General features: G+C 45.0%; 1 protein-coding gene across 2 annotated transcripts in view; it reads right to left on the bottom strand.

The window, feature by feature from the left end:
• Positions 1-24712, bottom strand: part of SMAP1 (small ArfGAP 1) — a 568890-nt gene that overhangs the window by 75130 nt on the left and 469048 nt on the right. For both annotated transcript variants that reach the window (XM_063916783.1, XM_063916784.1), the window contains one exon: positions 8578-8705. In XM_063916783.1, coding sequence (XP_063772853.1) covers positions 8578-8705 — 128 coding nt within the window. The remainder of the gene's footprint in view (positions 1-8577; positions 8706-24712) is intronic.

Below are 24712 nucleotides of genomic sequence, written 5' to 3'. Positions count from 1 at the left end.
CACGACGCTCTACAATTTAAATCAGGTGTGACTATGTGTGCGTCGGGGGAGAGCTTGATGGTGTGACCCAGGCACATGCTGCTTCCTTGTGCCCCACACAGCACCTGTATCTGACCAACACTGTACCTGTCCAGCACTCAGGGTTGGACTGGCCCACAGGGGTACAGGGGAAACCACCGGTTCCCAACTGTGCACTTGAATTGTACATTACAGTATACATATTATCTACAGTGCATTGCAGTTATTAATCTGGTACATTATCATGCATGCACTGGCAATATTTACTATATATATATATATATATATATATATATATATATATTTATTTATTTTTTTATTATGGAGCCCATACCATGGTTAGCCAAGCCTCTGTGGCAGCTAGCCACACCCGTAAGAATGGGCCTTTACCTCTGCATTCCTCCGGTGGGCGCCCCATGCCCCAGTCCAACACTGCCCGCACTGTAACTGATCCGCACTGTGTCGCACAGTGTAACTCGCTCAATATTTAACTATGTATGCAGAAGGGACGGAGCACTGTTTTATGGTTGGGGAGATTTTGGGTAGCTGCTCAACAAAAAGGCTGATTGGTCGGGGCTTTACATGGGAACATAGTGCCAGTCATTAGTGGCCAAGATCTCCCAGGAGGGAGGCACAGATTGGGCACTGAGAATAGGCATGTGCACATGCCTAAACCAGCCAACTATGAGCTTATGCACTGTAGTGAGTAAGCAGACATCCATAGTAGTGCCTCCCATACCCATCCTCAGGCCCACCCCTTCTCACCCATGTGCTGCCTGAACTGCATCACTCTAAACTTCTCTTCCGGAGCTGCTCTGCATGCAAAGACCAGAGCAAAGATAAAACTGAAAGGGTTCAGTATGAAAAGGCGGCGGTCAAGATGCCGGTTTTCAGTATACCGACGCCGGCATCCCGATCACGGCAATGCCGCCAAGGTACACCCTAACCCTCCCACTCCGCAGCCTAACTCTAAGCTCCTCTATTAGTGCCTAACCCTAACCTCCCCCCAGTGGTGCCTAACCCTCGCCCCATCATCAGGATCCTAATCTCTTTGGGATGCCGGCGCCAGTATTCTGGTGGCTGTCAGGATGCTGGTATCAGTATTACGGCTGACAGGATCCCGATAGCTGGGATCCTGAATGCATACCAAATAAAAATGCAGTGTAAGAAAACAGTTCAGTGTTGTGTATATTGATGTATTGTGGGGAGATAGTTCAGGGATATAGTGCTGATCTGTAGTGTGGGAAGGTATCGTAGTTATGTAGTGGGGGAGGAAGTGTATTATAGTGGTGAGGTGGTAGTGTAGGGATGTAGTGTGAGGTAGTAGCGAGATGTAGTGTGGGGAGGTAGCGTAGTGATGCAGTGTGGGGTGGTAGTGCAGTGATATGGTGCAGAGATGTAATGTGGGGAGGTAGAATAGTGATATGGTGCAGAGATGTAGTGTGGGGAGGTAGCACAGAGATGTAGTGTGGGATGGTAGTACAGTGATATGGTGAAGAAATGTAGTGCGAGGAGGTAACGTAGTGGTATAGTGCTGAAATGTATTGTGGGTAGGTAGTTCAGGGATGTAGTGTAAGTAGGCAACAGTGACGTAGTGTTGGGAGGAAGTTTGGGTATATATAGTGCTGGAATGTAGTGTGGGGAGGTAGTGAAGTGATATAATGCAGGCATGTTGTGCAGTGATATAGTGTAAGGAGTTTGCATAGTATTGTAGTGTGGTGAGGTAGTTTGGGGTGGTAGATATAGCGCATGAATGCAGTGTGGAGAAGTAGCAAAGTCATGTATTGCAGGAATATAGTGCGGATATGTAGTGTAGGAGCGATACAGTGCAGAGTTGTAGTTGTAGATATGTAATGTGGTGTGGTAGTGCAGAGATGTAGTATGCCACCACACCACCCTGCCCACACAGGGAGAACTTCTCTTTTGCGCTGATCACACGCCCTGTGGTGGCACGCAATAGGCCCTTCATAAAGTTCAGATCCAGGCCTATGTGGACATTAATCTGGCACTGGCTGACCGTATAGGGTCTACTTACTGACTGTCTGTTTACTGTAGCTCCATTAATCCACACCCAAATAAACTAAATAGATGTTATTTATGAACACATTATGCAGCACTTTACAGAGACTCCAGTCGATTATCGGCATGTAGTAAAAGTGCAGGTAATGGACATTTTAGGGCTGGGTGGGGTGTGTAGTCTCTGAGAAGGGGGAACAAATCTGTTGAACATGAAGTCCTGTAAGCAAGCAATTTAACTGACCTGGATGGAACTATGGGTACTATGAATGAAACAAGTGCTTGTAAATCTACTAGAACAGATGGTCTTTGCGTTCTTTCCACCACTGAAACTTTTGGAAAGTTTGACTTCTTTCCCTTCTGCTGGTTCAATGTGTTCAAGCATTGCCCCTATTTATCAACAAAATCTGAAAACAGATAATGCCGTAATCGTTGAAAATTCATCATCAGTGGGAACAAAGTTAGATAGATGTATTCCCTTGTATGAGCAGAATTAAGGACTCCAACTCCAGTTACTGTATATTCACTGTGATGTTTACGTGTACAGTATATGACTCTAAAATCAGTTTTGTGTTCAAGTGAAAAACTGCTGAAAAATAAGAATTTACTTACCGATAATTCTATTTCTCATAGTCCGTAGTGGATGCTGGGGACTCCGTCAGGACCATGGGGATTAGCGGCTCCGCAGGAGACTGGGCACAAAGTAAAAGCTTTAGGACTAGCTGGTGTGCACTGGCTCCTCCCCCCATGACCCTACTCCAAGCCTCAGTTAGGATACTGTGCCCGGACGAGCGTACACAATAAGGAAGGATTTTGAATCCCGGGTAAGACTCATACCAGCCACACCAATCACACCGTACAACTTGTGATCTGAACCCAGTTAACAGCATGATAACAGAAGGAGCCTCTGAAAAGATGGCTCACAACAACAATAACCCGATTTTTGTAACAATAACTATGTACAAGTAATGCAGACAATCCGCACTTGGGATGGGCGCCCAGCATCCACTACGGACTATGAGAAATAGAATTATCGCTAAGTAAATTCTTATTTTCTCTAACGTCCTAGTGGATGCTGGGGACTCCGAAAGGACCATGGGGATTATACCAAAGCTCCCAAACGGGCGGGAGAGTGCGGATGACTCTGCAGCACCGAATGAGAGAACTCCAGGTCCTCCTCAGCCAGGGTATCAAATTTGTACAATTTAGCAAACGTGTTTGCCCCTGACCAAGAAGCTGCTCGGCAAAGTTGTAAAGCCGAGACCCCTCGGGCAGCCGCCCAAGATGAGCCCACTTTCCGTGTGGAATGGGCTTTTACAGATTTTGGCTGTGGCAGGCCTGCCACAGAATGTGCAAGCTGAATTGTACTACAAATCCAACGAGCAATCGTCTGCTTAGAAGCAGGAGCACCCAGCTTGTTGGGTGCATACAGGATAAACAGCGAGTCAGATTTTCTGACTCCAGCCGTCCTGGAAACATATATTTTCAGGGCCCTGACTACGTCCAGCAACTTGGAATCCTCCAAGTCCCTAGTAGCCGCAGGCACCACAATAGGTTGGTTTAAGTGAAATGCTGAAACCACCTTAGGGAGAAATTGAGGACGAGTCCTCAATTCTGCCCTGTCCGTATGAAAAATTAGGTAAGGGCTTTTATAGGATAAAGCCGCCAATTCTGATACACGCCTGGCTGAAGCCAGGGCTAACAGCATTACCACTTTCCATGTGAGATATTTCAAGTCCACAGTGGTGAGTGGTTCAAACCAATGTGATTTTAGGAATCCCAACACTACATTGAGATCCCAAGGTGCCACTGGAGGCACAAAAGGAGGCTGTATATGCAGTACTCCCTTGACAAACGTCTGAACTTCAGGAACAGAAGCTAGTTCTTTTTGGAAGAATATCGACAGGGCCGAAATTTGAACCTTAATGGACCCTAATTTGAGGCCCATAGACAGTCCTGTTTGCAGGAAATGCAGGAATCGACCCAGTTGAAATTCCTCCGTAGGGGCCTTCCTGGCCTCGCACCACGCAACATATTTACGCCAAATACGGTGATAATGTTGTACGGTTACATCCTTCCTGGCTTTGATCAGGGTAGGGATGACGTCATCCGGAATACCTTTTTCCTTCAGGATCCGGCGTTCAACCGCCATGCCGTCAAACGCAGCCGCGGTAAGTCTTGGAACAGACATGGTCCCTGCTGGAGCAGGTCCTGTCTTAGAGGTAGAGGCCACGGGTCTTCCGTGAGCATCCCTTGAATTTCCGGGTACCAAGTCCTTCTTGGCCAATCCGGAGCCACGAGTATAGTCTTTACTCCTCTCCTTCTTATGATTCTCAGTACCTTTGGTATGAGAGGAAGAGGAGGGAACACATACACTGACCGGTACACCCACGGTGTTACCAGAGCGTCCACAGCTATTGCCTGAGGGTCCCTTGACCTGGAGCAATATCTGTCCAGTTTTTTGTTGAGGCGAGACGCCATCATGTCCACCTTTGGTTTTTCCCAACGGTTTACAATCATGTGGAAGACTTCTGGGTGAAGTCCCCACTCCCCCGGGTGAAGATCGTGTCTGCTGAGGAAGTCTGCTTCCCAGTTGTCCACTCCCGGAATGAACACTGCTGACAGTGCTATCACATGATTTTCCGCCCAGCGAAGAATCCTTGCCACTTCCGTCATTGCCCTCCTGCTTCTTGTGCCGCCCTGTCTGTTAACGTGGGCGACTGCCGTGATGTTGTCCGACTGGATCAATACTGGCTGACCCTGAAGCAGAGGCCTTGCCTGACTTAGGGCATTGTAAATGGCCCTTAGTTCCAGGATATTTATGTGAAGTGACGTTTCCATGCTTGACCACAAGCCCTGGAAATTTTTTCCCTGTGTGACTGCTCCCCAGCCTCTCAGGCTGGCATCCGTGGTCACCAGGACCCAATCCTGAATGCTGAATCTGCGGCCCTCTAGGAGATGAGCACTCTGTAACCACCACAGGAGAGACACCCTTGTCCTTGGAGACAGGGTTATCCGCTGATGCATTTGAAGATGCGATCCGGACCATTTGTCTAGCAGATCCAACTGAAAAGTTCTTGCGTGGATCCAGAATCATCCCTAGGAACAGCAGACGTGTCGTCGGAATCAGCTGCGATTTTGGAATATTTAGAATCCATCCGTGCTGTCGTAGCACTATTTGAGATAGTGCTACTCCGACCTCTAACTGTTCTCTGGACCGTGCCCTTATCAGGAGATCGTCCAAGTAAGGGATAATTAAGACGCCTTTTCTTCGAAGAATCATCATCATTTCGGCCATTACCTTGGTAAAGACCCGGGGTGCCGTGGACAATCCAAACGGCAGCGTCTGAAACTGATAGTGACAGTTCTGTACCACAAACCTGAGGTACCCTTGGTGAGAAGGGCAAATTGGGACATGGAGGTAAGCATCCTTGATGTCCAGAGACACCATGTAGTCCCCTTCTTCCAGGTTCGCTATCACTGCTCTGAGTGACTCCATCTTGAACTTGAACCTTTTTATGTAAGTGTTCAAGGCTTTCAGATTTAAAATGGGTCTCACCGAGCCGTCCGGCTTCGGTACCACAAACAGCGTGGAGTAATACCCCTTTCCCTGTTGTAGGAGGGGTACCTTGATTATCACTTGCTGGGAATACAGCTTGTGAATGGCTTCCAATACCGCCTCCCTGTCGGGGGTAGACGTTGGTAAAGCAGACTTCAGGAACCGGCGAGGGGGAGACGTCTCGAATTCCAATTTGTACCCCTGAGATACTACCTGCAGGATCCAGGGGTCCACTTGCGAGTGAGCCCACTGCGCGCTGAAATTCTTGAGACGGGCCCCCACCGTGCCTGAGTCCGCTTGTAAGGCCCCAGCGTCATGCTGAGGACTTGGCAGAAGCGGGGGAGGGCTTCTGTTCGTGGGAAGAAGCTGTCTGTTGCAGTCTTTTTCCCCTTCCTCTGCCCCGGGGCAGATATGAGTGGCCTTTTGCCCGCTTGCCCTTATGGGGACGAAAGGACTGAGCCTGAAAAAGACGGTATCTTTTTCTGCTGCGAGGTGACTTGGGGTAAAAAGGTGGATTTCCCAGCCGTTGCCGTGGCCACCAGGTCCGATAGACCGCCCCCAAATAACTCCTCCCCTTTATACGGCAATACTTCCATATGCCGTTTGGAATCCGCATCCCCTGACCACTGTCGCGTCCATAATCCTCTTCTGGCAGAAATGGACATCGCACTTACTCTTGATGCCAGAGTGCAAATGTCTCTCTGTGCATCTCGCATATATAGGAATGCATCCTTTAAATGCTCTATAGTCAATAATATATTGTCCCTGTCCAGGGTATCAATATTTTCAGTCAGGGAATCCGACCAAGCCACCCCAGCACTGCACATCCAGGCTGAGGCGATTGCTGGTCGCAGTATAACACCAGTATGAGTGTATATACTTTTAAGGATATTTTCCAGCCTCCTATCTGCTGGCTCCTTAAGGGCGGCCGTTTCTGGAGACGGTAACGCCACTTGTTTTGATAAGCATGTGAGCGCCTTATCCACCCTAGGGGGTGTTTCCCAACGAGCCCTAACCTCTGGTGGGAAGGGATATAGTGCCAATAATTTTTTAGAAATTAGCAGTTTTTTGTCGGGGGTAACCCACGCTTCATCACTCACTTCATTCAATTCATCTGATTCAGGAAAAACTACGGGTAGTTTTTTCACACCCCACATAATACCCCTTTTTGTGGTACTTGCAGTATCAGAGATGTGCAAAACCTCCTTCATTGCCGTGATCATGTAACGTGTGGCCCTACTGGAAAATACGTTTGTTTCTTCACCGTCGACACTGGAGTCAGTGTCTGTGTCCGTGTCGACCCACTGAGGTAACGGGCGTTTAATAGCCCCTGACGGTGTTTGAGACGCCTGGACAGGCACTAACTGAGCTGCCGGCTGTCTCATGTCGTCAACAGTTTTCTGTAACGTGCCGACACGGTCACGTAATTCCTTAATTACGGCCATCCATTCAGGTGTCGACTCCCTAGGGGGTGACATCACCATTATAGGCAATTGCTCCGCCTCCACATCATTTTCCTCCTCATACATGTCGACACACACGTACCGACACCCAGCACACACACAGGGAATGCTCTGATCGAGGACAGGACCCACTTAGCCCCTTGGGGAGACAGAGGGAGAGTTTGCCAGCACACACCAGAGCGCTATATATGTATAGGGACAACCTTACAATAAGTGTCTATCCCTTATAGCTGCTTATATCTGTTATTTTGCCAAATAAGTGCCCCCCTCTCTTTTTTACCCTGTTTCTGTAGTTGCAGGATGCAGGGGAGATTCTGGGAGCCTTCCTACCAGCGGAGCTGTGTGGGAAAAATGGCGCTGTGTGCTGAGGAGATAGGCCCCGCCCCCTTCACGGCGGGCTCTTCTCCCGCTTTTTTCTGGAAAACTGGCAGGGGTTAAATACATCCATATAGCCCAGGAGCTATATGTGATGTATTTTTTGCCAAATAAGGTAAATTCATTGCTTCCCAGGGCGCCCCCCCCCAGCGCCCTGCACCCTCAGTGACCGAAGTGTGAAGTGTGCTGAGAGCAATGGCGCACAGCTGCAGTGCTGTGCGCTACCTTATGAAGACAGGAAAGTCTTCTGCCGCCGATTTATGGACCTCTTCTTGCTTCAGCATCTGTAAGGGGGCCGGCGGCGCGGCTCCGGGACCCATCCATGGCTGGGCCTGTTGTCGTCCCTCTGGAGCTAATGTCCAGTAGCCTAAGAAGCCCAATCCACTCTGCACGCAGGTGAGTTCGCTTCTTCTCCCCTTAGTCCCTCGATGCAGTGAGCCTGTTGCCAGCAGGTCTCACTGAAAATAAAAAACCTATTTAAACTTTTACTCTAAGCAGCTCAGGAGAGCCACCTAGATTGCACCCTTCTCGTTCGGGCACAAAATCTTAACTGAGGCTTGGAGGAGGGTCATGGGGGGAGGAGCCAGTGCACACCAGCTAGTCCTAAAGCTTTTACTTTGTGCCCAGTCTCCTGCGGAGCCGCTATTCCCCATGGTCCTTTCGGAGTCCCCAGCATCCACTAGGACGTTAGAGAAAAGTTGTTTAACCACTGGCATGGTCAATATCACACTGCCCCACTGTGTCCCGGAGATCCGTTCTGCAGATGTGCATAATGTAATATTAGAATAAAAACCCAGAAAAAACACCTTTTTAAACCTATATTAAATTAAAAAAGCCCCAGTGTTATGAACAGTATTGAAGAGAAAAATAGTCAGTTAATTGGTAAATTACCGGTTTTGTTTTGTTTTTTAAATCTGTAATATATAGCAATTGCACAAGGTCTACACCTTGCTGAACTAATGCTCAAAATAAGAACACATGAATCCATTATGATGGGGAAGATAGGGAGGGGGTATTGCTTTATAGAATAAACCAGCCATATTGTGCATTTACTCACAATCCCCTGATACAGAACAGCATAAAGTATTCATCAAATATTACATCAATTTTTACAATAATTTACAAATAGTAGACAGATAGCAATACCTGCGTTGGAGCTGCAGATGACGCAGGAATAGGGTTGGAAATCATTGGACCAAATATATCCAGATCATCATTCAATGTGCCTGCAGTAGATGTGCTTCCATTTGCAACTGTTACTTCAGCAGGAGCATCTGTACATAAACACATAAGAAAATATTTTCATGACATGCATGCAAAAAACGAGAAGAACTAGAGTCAAAATACACAAATAAAATAGGCTGAATTACTTCTTTATAATGAACATAATTAGAATTAGTGTCGTAAAGCGCTGTAATGCTAGAGCTAAAAATTACACTACTTGCAGCAAACGTAAACTCAAAGAAATGGAAAAAAATTTCACACAAAAAAAAGTCTGTATTAGTTCAACTAGGAAATGTAACGTCATCATTCTTGTCCAACTCATGCAGGACAAAACGCAGATTATATTTACATTAAGCAGTATTTATCATATTATGCAGGTGCCTCTGAATAGGTTATGTTCAACTAAACTGAGCGCTGCCGCATGTACCTAGACAGATAGTTAAGAGTAAACATAACACCATTTACAAATCACTCTTCCATCCATGTTCAGTAAACATAAGCAAAATGCTTAATTTTACAAAATCAATTCTGCCATGTATGTTTACTATAGGGTTTTGTGTTCAGTAAGCACAACTCTCCCAGGTGCTGGAGTAAGATGCTAGACTATGAGACTTCGGTTTACTAGCCATGATTATAGAATTATTTTATTGTATTTAAAACAGTCATTACCTTTAAAATGTATCATATACAACATACGCACAATGCAGACACTAATTCAACATAGAGAACATGACTAAAACTAATGAAATACTAATATACACATAGGGCCTGATTCAGAGTTGCATGCAAGTCTAAATGCAGACAGACCTTGCGATTATAACCAAACTGTGCATGCTGTACACTGTGGCCTGCATAGGCAACTTAGGGCTTTTTCGCAGTATTCTGAACTGGTTGCATCTCGTGATTAGAGCAATAGAAGCAGCTTCCCCTGGGTGTACTGTGGGGGTGATGACTCTGCTGCAGGCTATTCAGAGGAGAGAGTATTTCTTTTTATTAACAGTTTACTATATAGCACAGCAAACTCCGTTGTGCTTAACAATTAGAAACAACAGTAATAAAACATAACTGGGTAATAAGATAACAGACAGTAATAGAGGTAGGAGGACCCCGCACGCATGCGTACAATCTATAGGGAAATGGGCATTGATACGCAAAGATAGGTGTTCTCTATCGCACAAAACTTCTTTGTGGGCTACATGACACTGTCGCTATCTGGTCTATAGATCTACACTAAAAAAGGTCTACAGTCAATAGGTCGATCACTAATGGTAGACATGCATTAGGTCGATAGGGTCAAAAGGTCGACATGTAAAAAGTAGAATGTCCAAAAGGTCGACCGGGTCAAAAGGTCGACATTACAATGGTCGACAAGTTTATTTTTTCAACCAAAGTTCTTCCAACTTTTTCATACTTTACGATCCACGTGGACTACGATTGGGAATAGTAACCTGTGCCAGGTGCAGCAGTAGCAGAGCGAGGCACCTTGCCTGAAGCATGTGAGGGGGTGTGGTACACTGATGGAGCTTGTTTGTGGCCGAAAAGTGACAAAATCCCCCCCCACAAAAAAAAGTGTATATCTTCCGTGCGGACCATTTCCATGTCAACCTTTAGACTCTGTCAACCTTTTCTACTGTCTACCTATTCTATGTCGACCTTTTGACCCCGTCAACCTAATGCATGTCTACCAGTAGTGGTAGACCTATTGACTGTAGACCTTTTTAGTGTAGATCGCACGGGAGGACATTCCACAGAGTGGGTGCATTCCGAAGAAAAGTCTTGCAATTGTGAATGGAAGCGAGTAATGAGTGTGGATAAGAGACGTAGATATTGTGAAAAGCTAAGAGGTCTGGTTGGGAGATATTATGAGATAAGCAAAGAGATTTACTATGTGTAGTTTGGTTAATGACCTTGTGTGAATATGCGAGTTCCATTCCATTTCAGACGCATCTCTTGCACCAAGGTTATGGCTCATCATAAGAGGAGAGCTGGTTATGGGACAGTTGTATACAGAATAAAGGCAGATGTTCGCATTTTTTCAGCTTTTTCATACTTTACCATCCATGTGGACTATGATTGGGAATAGTAACCTGAGCCGGGCGCAGCAGTAGCGGAGCGAGGGACCTTACCTGAAGCATGACGAGCAAAGAGAGCCATGTCAGAGGACATGGTACACTAATGGTGCAAAACATCCCCCGCCACCCCCCAAAAAAATGTGTCTACCGTTTTTTTTGTGTCAACCATTTCCATGTTGTCATTTCACCCTATCGACCTTTACTACTGTATCTATTCCATATCGAACTTTTGACCCTGTCGACCTAATGCATGTAGACATTTTTAGTGCAGACCTAATAATCCACACCCGTCCGAGTCTGGCCCTATAGTCTCTTAAAAACATGGAGAGGCTGTAAAGCATATATTCCTATTTAGAATAGCAAATGAAAGTCAAATTATTGAATGCAAGAAGGATGGATCAAGAATTCATAAAACCCTAGGTGGGTAGATGTCTGTTATACACGATGGAACTAAAAACATTTTCAGCTACAAATAAATTAAATAAAACACACAGATACATAAAATGTGATTTAAAAGGGCATTCCTTTCCATTAACACACCAAAATCTGATGGCAGAGAAAGCAAAATCATACAGCTTAGACTACACTCCACACTACTCTATTATAAAATGTTTTGTTTTAGTAATCAAACCCACTGCATATATATATATATATATATATACATATACACACACACACATATATATATATATATATATATGCACACACACACACCTATATATATACATACATACTGTACATACACATCTATATCTATTTATCTGAGAAGCTAAAGAGACCGCACCCACTTCCAATCCAGTTATCGGGTCCTTGGTCACAAAATCAACATTCCGATATATGCAGCAATACACATTTTTTTTTATATATATATTATATACAGTATAATATAAATATATATATATATATATATATATATGAAATTGATAAGTACCCATGTTTGAAGACAGATGGCGCCTGTTTATGACCTGTATATTATCATTTAGTGTTGTCTGTCAAACAACGACTGTCAGAATTTCAGATAAATTCATTGTGTACTTTTGTTTTGGTAGCTGTTGGAAGTGAGCAAGTTTGAGTTTTTGCTAACTATGTAGAAAGTGTAGTACCGGTGATTAGATTTTTTTTTTCAAATGGGAAGACGTGTGAGGATTTCAAAGACGGGTTGGAAACCGTTTATGGGGACCTTTCACCTTCGATGACAACCATCAGATATTGGTTCAATTAATTCAAGCGTGGTCGTACATCCGTCCTCGATGAAGAGCGTCCAGGTCAACCAATTGAGCGGACTACGGATGAAATGGTCAATAAAATCCATGATATTGTTTTGGCAGACTGGCGAGTGAAGATCAGAGAGATTGTTGAGATCGTAGGCATCTCATTTGAACATGTGCAGAATATCCTACATGAACATTTGGCCATGACAAAGCTATCGGCAAGATGGGCGCCGTGCTTGCTCACTGTGGACAACAAGAGGAATCAAATGACCACTTCGAAGCAGTGTTTGGACCTGTTTAGGCGCAATCTGAAGGAGTTTCTGCACCATTTCGTGACTGTTGATGAAGTTTCCATCACTATACGCCAGAAATGAAGGAACAGTCAAAACAGTGGACTTTACTAGGCAAACATGCACCAAAGAAGGCGAAGACTGTTCCATCGGCCGGAAAGGTCATGGCCACTGTTTTCTGGGATTCGAAAAGCATAATCTTCGACTATTTGGAAAAGGGAAAATTTATCATAGGGCAGTATTATGCTCAATTATTGGGCATTGAAGAGAAAACGGACTCACTTGGCTAAGAAAAAAGTGCTGTTCCACCACGACAATGCGTCAGCACACTCGTCCCACGTCGCCACAGCGAAATTGGTGGAATTGGGCTATGAATTGCTGCCGCATCCACCATATTCTCCAGATTCGGCCCCCTGCGACTTTTTCCTGTTTCCTAACATGAAAAAAATGGCTCGGCGGAAAGATTTGCATCGAACGAGGAGGTCATCGCCGAAATTGAAGCCTATTTCACAGAGTTCGACAAATACTATTTTTGGACGGCTTGAAAAAGTTGGAATATCGTTGGACCAAGTGTATCGAGCTAAAAGGGGACTATGTTGAAAAATAAATAAAGATTTTCCCAATACATTTTTTTTTCTTGCCTAACACTGGTGCTTATCAATCTTACATCGTATATATACACAAACACATATTGACAGCATAACTTCAAATTTAATGCATAACTTAAAAATAAATAAAAATCAATATATCTTGACTTAAACAGAACAGGAGAGTGAAAGCTTGAATGTTCCTCTCCATTCTCTGCACCCCGCCAGCATAAATCCACACATGCTGCCAGGGAACTTCCTCCTTCCAGCCTACATGCTCAGCCAGTTACGCAGCTGCAGGCTGCAGCTTGACTTCCTCCTATTGGGCGGCTGAGTCGTTGCTCAGCAAGCAGTACTTGCAGCTGTGATGAGCATGACGGCTGGGCTGTCAGTGGGGAGCCCAATGCAGCGCAGTGCCATGGATCAGATTAGAGATCCAATTTCCGGTGGGTGGCCCTTTCTGACAGGGGGGCCCGGGGTACTTACCTCCAGGAGCACCCCTCCCTTAGTCCAGCTCTGGTCATCACCCTTTTTTAATGTACCTCCACTTTGGACCACAAGAATGCAGTGACCAAGGGCCCACATGTGGGTGGTATCCACAACCACCCCTTACCAGCAAAATGCTCAAATTCACATCAACATGTCAGACAGCCATGCTATAATGCCCAAAGAGGTGAAAATAGGAAGGGTGGGTGGCAAATTCCAAAAGACAAAGAGAGCTGAAACCAGAGCATGCCTACATTAAAAGGATAAAAAGTTGTTATACAGTCTTATCAGATATATTATATGTTTAATGCTTATAGGCATTTCTTTCCAGGTTCTAACATCCATAAGCTATCCTACCCAATTACATCCCCTCTATACAGTCCAAACATAGCTTTACATATTTTCTCTTTCTTCACTGTCACATCCTCTGTCTTGACCCTTATACAGCACTGCTGTGTGACTATCATGTAGCCCACCTAGAACCTTTGCAATCTGGTTGGATGATTATGCAATACGTAGCACCTGTCCTTATTTAGCAATGCCTAATTCCCTATGGATTGTAAGCGTGTGAACAGGGCCCTCTTAGCTTGATATTTGTTATTACCCAGTCCTGTTTTAAAACTGTTTGTTCCCAATTGTAAAGTGTGTTCCCAATCGTAAAGTGTAATGGAATACATTGGCACTATATAAGTAACACTAATGTAATGTTACTAATGTAATGTTCTTACTTGCATATAGATACAATAAGTAATTTATCACCATCTTCTCAGTACATTGTTCCGTACTAAAATCTGAAAAGGAATGGGTTATGCACTTTGGCCAATCCCAAGCCTTTCCTCTCCCCTAATAGGGCCATTAGTAACAAAACCTGTACACTATATGGTAATAAAACATTTAGAGATTTGGAGGATACAGGGGGTGACTCCAGTTAAGCTAGCTCTCAATCTGGATATATTTTTGTATGTGCCACTATCACATGGCCTTACATTATGCAATTATATGATCCATAGTGGATACAATTATTATTGCTGTGAGTTTGGGGTGTTGTGCCCCCTGGATTTGGTGTGGCCAGGCTGCCTTGGGGTAGCACACCATAATATTTATTTAGCACTTTTGTAAAACTCCTATTTATTTTTCCACTAACACTACTGTTTGGAGTATTTTGCTAACACCCTTATTTTTGTATCACTTTTAAAACACATACAGTTGTGCTCATAAATTTACATACCCTAGCAGAATTTGTGATTTTCTGGCCATTTGTCAGAGAATATGAATGATAACTTACAAACTTTTCTTTCACTCATGGTTAGTGGTTGGGTGAAGCCATTTATTGTCAAACAACTGTGTTTACTCTTTTTAAATCATAATGACAACAGAAACTACCCAAATGACCCTGATCAAAAGTTTACGTACCCTGGAGATTTTGGCCTGATAACATGCACACAAGTTGACACAAACGGGTTTGAATGGCTACTAAAGGTAACCATCCTCACCTGTGATCTGTTTGCTTGTAATCAGTGTGTGTGTATGAAAGGTCAGTGAGTTTCTGGACTCCTGAAAGACCCTTGCATCTTTCATCCAGTGCTGCACTGATGTGTCTGGATTTTGAGTCATGGGGAAAGCAAAAGAATTGTCAAAGGATCTGCGGGAAAAGGTAATTGAACTGTATAAAACAGGAAAGGGATATAAAAAGATAGCCAAGCAATTGAGAATGCCAATCAGCAGTGTTCAAACTCTAATTAAGAAGTGGAAAATGAGGGATTCTGTGGAAACCAAATCACGGTCAGGTAGACCAACAAAAATTTCAGCCACAACTGGCAGGAAAATTGTTCGGGATGCAAAGAAAAATCCACAAATAACTTCAACTGAAATACAGGACTCTCTGAAAAAAGTGGTGTGGTTGTTTCAAGATGCACAATAAGGAGGCATTTAAAGAAAAATGGGCTGCATGGTCGAGTCGCCAGAAGAAAGCCATTACTACGCAAATGCCACAAAGCATCCCGCTTACAATACTCCAAACAGCACAGAGACAAGCCTCAAAACTTCTGGAACAAAGTCATTTGGAGTGATGAGACCAAAATGTAACTCTTTGGCCACAACCATAAATGTTACATTTGGAGAGGAGTCAACAAGGCCTATGATGAAAGGTACACCATTCCTAATGTGAAACACGGAGGTGGATCGCTGATGTTTTGGGGATGTGTGAGCTACAAAGGCACTGGAAACTTGGTCAAAACTGATGGCAAGATGAATGCAGCATGTTATCAGAAAATACTGGAGGAAAAAATGCACTCATCAGCCCGGAAGCTGTGCATGGGACGTACTTGGACGTTCCAACATGACAATGATCCAAAACACAAGGCCAAGTCGACCTGTCACTGGCTACAGCAGAATAAAGTGAATGTTCTGGAGTGGCCATCTCAGTCTCCTGACCTCAATATCACTGAGCCACTCTGGGGAGCTCTCAAACGTGCAGTTCATGCAAAACAGCCCAATAATTTACATGAACTGGAGGCTTTTTGCCAAGAAGGATGGGCAGCTTTACCATCTAAGAAAATAAAGAGCCTCATCCACAACTACCACAAAAGACTTCAAGCTGTCATTGATATTAAAGGGGGCAATACACGGTATTAAGAACTTTTGTTCAGGGTCATTTGGGTAGTTTCTGTTGTCATTATGATTTAAAAAGAGTAAACACAGTTGTTTGACACTAAATGGCTTCACCCAACCACTAACCAGGAGTGAAAGAAAAGTTTGTGAGTTATCATTCATATTCTCTGACAAATGGCCAGAAAATCAAAAATTCAGCTAGGGTGTGTAAACTTATGAGCACAACTGTAGCTCCTGCTTCTTTCCTATTAACACTTTAGTATTTCAATGGTGTGCTGCCCTAGGGTGGTTGGGCCTGAGCCAGCTTTGTGGGTTCTGCACCCTGGACTTATACTTCGTATTAGGGACCTCCAGTCATACAAACGTATTGAAGTGGCCTGGAGGCTTATCCTATTTTTTGCAAAATATATGTAACCAAGATCTCTAAATGTTCTATTACCATATAGTGTACAGCTCTTGTTACTAATAGCCCTTGGGGTGCATGGGAAAACCCCTTTTGTTTTTTGTTGTTTAGAACAACCTTCACCCGCAGCACCTGAGGAATGTTACCAGTTGATTTCAGCAGATTGTCATTATATATTGCTCTTCCCTAAAGGGCCTGTTGTGAGATTCTGACAGCACATGGATTGCAGTGGTACTGTACATATACTGCAGTGATGCTTCTCATATCCGCTTCCCAATGTTTGTAAGGACTACTGCCAGTGATACCTTGTGAATCTAAACACCAATGGTTTGCTAGCCATGGAGCTTTGTGCCATACCAAAGACCCCAAATTCTTTAGAAATGTTGTTAAAATTGTTTATTTGGTTAATGATAAAATGGTCTGTAAAGCTGATTTTTAGATTTTACTAAACTTTTATTTCAGAAAATGTATACATATATAAATAAAACAGTGCTTAAGGGGGGTACACACGGAGAGATTCGTGATTAAATTCAAAGCAATCTGACCACCCCAGTAGGGTGCCAGCGACAGCGATGCGCTGTCCCGCATGTTGCTATTGCCGGCTCTAGATTTGGCATGCATGCATGACAAAGCTAGTGAGATCGTTCATTTCACCGCTGAATGAAATGAACATCCACCCCCTCCCCCCCTCGCTTAGCACACATCGCGCTGTGTGCTGAGTGGGGGAGAGGTGTGCTGAGCGGTCTGTGCTAGATCGCTCAGCATACATCTCTCCCTGTGTGTATAGGGCTTTGGTCACTACTGATGCAGACAGGTGTGAATTAATAAAACAATTAGTACAGTTTATTTAAAAGACGTATGTCATGGTCAGAAAGTTCTCTAACCAACATGTCATAACATTTTTTACATGAATAGAAAATGAGATAACAAAAAATAATGGAGCTCTAAATCACCAGTCTCTGGTAAGTAATTAGGACATTAAAGTTCAGATCCTCTAACAGGGTAGGTATGATAGCCAAATCATTTGCAGGGACTTATTTCCAATAGGTTGAGATAGTTACCAGTCCTGTGGGGCTGTATAGGGTATCCAGTTAGTGGTGATCCTAAATGCAGTGGGATCAAACACTGCATAAGACAGCGAAACGCGTCAGTACACCACTTCACTGGACCTTGAACATTACTCTACCACTCAGCCACACTCGTAGGGACTTTGCCAAGCCACCTTGGGACAAACAACCGCCGTGGATTTAACCTGAAATGGAACCTTTTGCCTTGTGTTGGATCCCACTTTTGCCTTGCGTGTGGGACTCTTTTCCCTTGTGTGTTGGAGACTGGTTGATTTACAGCTCCATTATTTTTAGTTTAGCTCATTTTCTATTCACGTAAGAAATTTTATGACATGTTGGTTAGAGAACTTTCTGACCATGACATATGTCTTTTATATAAACTGTACTAATTGTTTATTCATTCATTCACACCTGTCTGCATCATTAGTGACTAAGCGCTGTTTTAGTAATTTATGTATTTATTTTGGAGCGACTATCCAGTTTTGACAGCTGCTTGGAGAACAAGCTCTAAGAAAAGCACCTGATTAGGGTTTGCCATCAGTGACATACCCTATTTATTTAATAAAATGTAGTATGTTCTGTGGCAAATAACATTTTCCTATTTAATGACAGCACTGTATATATTATACAGAATATTGATTTGTTTTACAGTGATCAAAGAATCATTCTTCAGTTGTTATGAAACATTTTGTTGTTTATATGCACTGAATGCATTGGTTACACAGCTCATCATATTTCTAACATTAGTTACAATGTGTTGGCTCACTTCATAAATGAATGCACAAAGGGGCCTACAAATCAAATGAGCATCACAGATATATTGAGCAGACAATGCATGTTGCTATAGTAATGGTGGGAGTAACGGTTTTGTGGCTTTCACCTACAAAGGATTCAATTTGCTTTTGCAGCAGCAAACATCATGAAACACAGTCTGGTGAATACTGTCAACAACCTAATACAGATACATCAGCGAAATGTATAGGTCAGATTTTACTATTTCAGTAAGCTTTAAAACACATTTATTGGAAAGAGCACATAAATAACAATTCCTTAGTTACTTATCAATGGCCATTACAGCCACGTCCGTGCTGATAATGTGTCTATCTAATGCGGCGCAGAGGCCTCCTACGCCATTCCAGCTATATGTACTTTCCACCTGCCAGATAAATGGTAATGTGACTTTTTAATGAGGTCCCTGCAGAAGGCTTCAGAACTGTTTGGCCACTAATTCATAACTGACATTTCACAAAGATGGAACAGGTGTTGAATACTCTCCAAAACTCAATATTGGACAGAAATAAACCGCAGTTTTCTTGTTAGCAAACAAACAATTTGGATTGTTTGGCATACAAACTGATTGTCTAGAATCTCCTCCTCCTCTTCCCTAATATACCTGATATGAGGGAACTAGTCACCTCAGATGCAGATGGGGACAGTACATACAGTAGAATCGTTTGCACATACTTGATATGTGGATTATAACTGTAAATACGTAATACACTCTGCAAACGGCAACATACAGTAGGTAGGTACCAAAAAATAAGATTTTACTTACCGATAAATCTATTTCTCGGAGTCCGTAGTGGATGCTGGGGTTCCTGAAAGGACCATGGGGAATAGCGGCTCCGCAGGAGACAGGGCACAAAAAGTAAAGCTTTTTCAGATCAGGTGGTGTGCACTGGCTCCTCCCCCTATGACCCTCCTCCAGACTCCAGTTAGGTACTGTGCCCGGACGAGCGTACACAATAAGGGAGGATTTTGAATCCCGGGTAAGACTCATACCAGCCACACCAATCACACCGTACAACCTGTGATCTAAACCCAGGTAACAGTATGATAACAGCGGAGCCTCTGAAAGATGGCTTCCTTCAACAATAACCCGAATTAGTTAACAATAACTATGTACAATTTATGCAGATAATCCGCACTTGGGATGGGCGCCCAGCATCCACTACGGACTCCGAGAAATAGATTTATCGGTAAGTAAAATCTTATTTTCTCTATCGTCCTAGTGGATGCTGGGGTTCCTGAAAGGACCATGGGGATTATACCAAAGCTCCCAAACGGGCGGGAGAGTGCGGATGACTCTGCAGCACCGAATGAGAGAACTCCAGGTCCTCCTTAGCCAGAGTATCAAATTTGTAAAATTTTACAAACGTGTTCTCCCCTGACCACGTAGCTGCTCGGCAAAGTTGTAATGCCGAGACCCCTCGGGCAGCCGCCCAAGATGAGCCCACCTTCCTTGTGGAGTGGGCCTTTACAGATTTAGGCTGTGGCAGGCCTGCCACAGAATGTGCAAGTTGGATTGTGCTACAGATCCAACGAGCAATCGTCTGCTTAGACGCAGGAGCACCCATCTTGTTGGGTGCATACAATATAAACAACGAGTCAGATTTTCTGACTCCAGCTGTCCTTGCAATATATATTTTTAATGCTCTGACAACGTCCAGTAACTTGGAGTCCTCCAAGTCACTTGTAGCCGCAGGCACTACAATAGGCTGGTTCAGATGAAATGCTGACACCACCTTAGGGAGAAAATGCGGACGAGTCCGCAGTTCTGCCCTGTCCGAATGGAAAATCAGATATGGGCTTTTGTAAGACAAAGCTGCCAATTCTGATACTCTCCTGGCAGAAGCCAGGGCTAGAAGCATGGTCACTTTCCAAGTGAGATATTTCAAATCCACCTTATTTAGTGGTTCAAACCAATGAGGTTTTAGAAAGTCCAAAACCACATTGAGATCCCACGGTGCCACTGGAGGCACCACAGGAGGCTGTATATGCAGCACTCCCTTAACAAAGGTCTGGACTTCAGGGACTGAAGCCAATTCTTTTTGAAAGAAAATTGACAGGGCCGAAATTTGAACCTTAATAGATCCCAATTTGAGACCCATAGACAATCCTGATTGCAGGAAATGTAGGAATCGACCCAGTTGAAATTCCTCCGTCGGAGCACTCCGATCTTCGCACCACGCAACATATTTTCGCCAAATTCGGTGATAATGTTGCACGGTTACTTCCTTCCTTGCTTTAATCAAAGTAGGAATGACTTCTTCCGGCATGCCTTTTTCCTTTAGGATCCGGCGTTCAACCGCCATGCCGTCAAACGCAGCCGCGGTAAGTCTTGAAACAGACAGGGACCCTGCTGAAGCAAGTCCCTCCTTAGAGGTAGAGGCCACGGATCTTCCGTGATCATCTCTTGAAGTTCCGGGTACCAAGTCCTTCTTGGCCAATCCGGAACCACTAGTATCGTTCTTACGCCTCTTTGCCGTATAATTCTCAATACTTTTGGTATGAGAGGCAGAGGAGGAAACACATACACCGACTGGTACACCCAAGGCGTTACCAGCGCGTCCACAGCTATTGCCTGCGGATCTCTTGACCTGGCGCAATACCTGTCCAGTTTTTTGTTGAGGCGAGACGCCATCATGTCCACCATTGGTCTTTCCCAACGGGTTACCAGCATGTGGAAGACTTCTGGATGAAGTCCCCACTCTCCCGGGTGAAGATCGTGTCTGCTGAGGAAGTCTGCTTCCCAGTTGTCCACTCCCGGGATGAACACTGCTGACAGTGCTATCACATGATTCTCTGCCCAGCGAAGAATCCTTGCAGCTTCTGCCATTGCACTCCTGCTTCTTGTGCCGCCCTGTCTGTTCACATGGGCGACTGCCGTGATGTTGTCCGACTGGATCAACACCGGTTTTCCCTGAAGCAGAGGTTCTGCCTGGCTTAGAGCATTGTATATTGCTCTTAGTTCCAGAATGTTTATGTGAAGAGACGTTTCCAGGCTCGTCCATACTCCCTGGAAGTTTCTTCCTTGTGTGACTGCTCCCCAGCCTCTCAGGCTGGCGTCCGTGGTCACCAGGATCCAATCCTGTATGCCGAATCTGCGGCCCTCCAATAGATGAGGACTCTGCAACCACCACAGAAGAGACACCCTTGTCCTTGGAGACAGGGTTATCCGTAGGTGCATCTGAAGATGCGACCCTGACCATTTGTCCAACAGATCCCTTTGGAAAATTCTTGCGTGGAATCTGCCGAATGGAATTGCTTCGTAAGAAGCCACCATTTTTCCCAGGACTCTTGTGCATTGATGTACAGACACCTTTCCTGGTTTTAGGAGGTTCCTGACAAGGTCGGATAACTCCTTGGCTTTTTCCTCCGGGAGAAAAACCTTTTTCTGAACCGTGTCCAGAATCATCCCTAGGAACAGCAGACGAGTTGTCGGCATTAACTGGGATTTTGGAATATTCAGAATCCACCCGTGCTGTTTTAGCACTTCTTGAGACAGTGCTAATCCCATCTCTAGCTGTTCTCTGGACCTCGCCCTTATTAGGAGATCGTCCAAGTATGGGATAATTAATATGCCTTTTCTTCGAAGAAGAATCATCATCTCGGCCATTACCTTTGTAAAGATCCGAGGTGCCGTGGACAATCCGAACGGCAGCGTCTGAAACTGATAGTGACAGTTTTGTACAACGAACCTGAGGTACCCCTGGTGTGAGGGGTAAATTGGAACGTGGAGATACGCATCCTTGATGTCCAAGGATACCATAAAGTCCCCCTCTTCCAGGTTCGCTATCACTGCTCTGAGTGACTCCATCTTGAATTTGAACTTCTTTATGTACAGGTTCAAGGACTTCAGATTTAGAATAGGCCTTACCGAGCCATCCGGCTTCGGTACCACAAAAAGAGTGGAATAATACCCCTTCCCTTGTTGTAGAAGAGGTACCTTGACTATCACCTGCTGAGAGTACAGCTTGTGAATGGCTTCCAAAACCGTCTCCCTTTCGGAGGGGGACGTTGGTAAAGCAGACTTCAGGAAACGGCGAGGTGGATCTGTCTCTAATTCCAACCTGTACCCTTGAGATATTATCTGCAGGATCCAGGGATCTACCTGCGAGTGAGCCCACTGCGCGCTGTAATTTTTGAGACGACCGCCCACCGTCCCCGAGTCCGCTTGAGAAGCCCCAGCGTCATGCTGAGGCTTTTGTAGAAGCCGGGGAGGGCTTCTGTTCCTGGGAAGGAGCTGCGTGTTGCTGTCTCTTCCCTCGACCTCTGCCTCGTGGCAGATATGAATAGCCCTTTGCTCTCTTATTTTTAAAGGAACGAAAGGGCTGCGGTTGAAAAGTCGGTGCCTTTTTCTGTTGGGGAGTGACTTGAGGTAGAAAGGTGGATTTCCCGGCTGTAGCCGTGGCCACCAAATCTGATAGACCGACTCCAAATAACTCCTCCCCTTTATACGGCAAAACTTCCATATGCCGTTTTGAATCCGCATCGCCTGTCCACTGTCGCGTCCATAAAGCTCTTCTGGCCGAAATGGACATAGCACTTACCCGTGATGCCAGTGTGCAGATATCCCTCTGTGCATCACGCATATAAAGAAATGCATCCTTTATTTGTTCTAACGACAGTAAAATATTGTCCCTGTCCAGGGTATCAATATTTTCAATCAGGGACTCTGACCAAACTACCCCAGCACTGCCCATCCAGGCAGTCGCTACAGCTGGTCGTAGTATAACACCTGCATGTGTGTATATACTTTTTTGGATATTTTCCATCCTCCTATCTGATGGATCTTTAAGTGCGGCCGTCTCAGGAGAGGGTAACGCCACTTGTTTAGATAAGCGTGTTAGCGCCTTGTCCACCCTAGGAGGTGTTTCCCAGCGCTCCCTAACCTCTGGCGGGAAAGGGTATAATGCCAATAATTTCTTTGAAATTATCAGCTTTTTATCAGGGGCAACCCACGCTTCATTACACACGTCATTTAATTCTTCTGATTCAGGAAAAACTATAGGTAGTTTTTTCATACCCCACATAATACCCTGTTTAGTGGTACCTGTAGTATCAGCTAAATGTAACGCCTCCTTCATTGCCAAAATCATATAACGTGTGGCCCTACTGGAAAATACGGTTGAATCGTCACCGTCACCACTGGAGTCAGTGCCTGCGTCTGGGTCTGTGTCGACCGACTGAGGCAAAGGGCGTTTCACAGCCCCTGACGGTGTTTGAGTCGCCTGGACAGGCACTAATTGATTGTCCGGCCGCCTCATGTCGTCAAACGACTGCTTTAGCGTGTTGACACTATCCCGTAGTTCCATAAATAAAGGCATCCATTCTGGTGTCGACTCCCTAGGGGGTGACATCCTCATATTTGGCAATTGCTCCGCCTCCACACCAATATCGTCCTCATACATGTCGACACACACGTACCGACACACAGCAGACACACAGGGAATGCTCCTAACGAAGACAGGACCCACTAGCCCTTTGGGGAGACAGAGGGAGAGTTTGCCAGCACACACCAAAAGCGCTATATATATATCAGGGATAGCCTTATAATAAGTGCTCCCTTATAGCTGCTTTGTTATATCAAAATATCGCCATAAATTTGCCCCCCCCTCTCTGTTTTACCCTGTTTCTGTAGTGCAGTGCAGGGGAGAGACTTGGGAGCCGTCCTGACCAGCGGAGCTGTGAGAGGAAATGGCGCCGTGTGCTGAGGAGATAGGCCCCGCCCCTTTTCTGGCGGGCTCGTCTCCCGCTATTTAGAAAAATCAGGCAGGGGTTAAATATCTCCATATAGCCTCTAGGGGCTATATGTGAGGTATTTTTAGCCTTTATAGGTATTCATTTGCCTCCCAGGGCGCCCCCCTCCCAGCGCCCTGCACCCTCAGTGACTGCCGTGTGAAGTGTGCTGAGAGGAAAATGGCGCACAGCTGCAGTGCTGTGCGCTACCTTTAGAAGACTGCAGGAGTCTTCAGCCGCCGATTCTGGACCTCTTCTGACTTCAGCATCTGTAAGGGGGCCGGCGGCGCGGCTCCGGTGACCATCCAGGCTGTACCTGTGATCGTCCCTCTGGAGCTTGATGTCCAGTAGCCAAGAAGCCAATCCATCCTGCACGCAGGTGAGTTGACTCCTTCTCCCCTCAGTCCCTCGCTGCAGTGATCCTGTTGCCAGCAGGAATCACTGTAAAATAAAAAACCTAGCTAAACTTTTTCTAAGCAGCTCTTTAGGAGAGCCACCTAGATTGCACCCTTCTCGGCCGGGCACAAAAATCTAACTGGAGTCTGGAGGAGGGTCATAGGGGGAGGAGCCAGTGCACACCACCTGATCTGAAAAAGCTTTACTTTTTGTGCCCTGTCTCCTGCAGAGCCGCTATTCCCCATGGTCCTTTCAGGAACCCCAGCATCCACTAGGACGATAGAGAAAGTGGCTCTTATGGTTAACAGCCAAACTGTAACCATCCGTTTCTGCTAGGTGAAGCACACAAGTAAACTTCGATAAGGTTACTATAATATAAATTCCTTTTCTTGCTTATTGCTTTGTTTCAGTTG

This window comes from Pseudophryne corroboree, chromosome 4 (genome assembly GCF_028390025.1).
Source record: "Pseudophryne corroboree isolate aPseCor3 chromosome 4, aPseCor3.hap2, whole genome shotgun sequence".
Lineage (NCBI taxonomy): Eukaryota > Metazoa > Chordata > Amphibia > Anura > Myobatrachidae > Pseudophryne > Pseudophryne corroboree.
The sequence above is the reverse complement of the archived record's forward strand: the minus strand, read 5'-3'. Positions and strand labels throughout refer to the sequence as shown.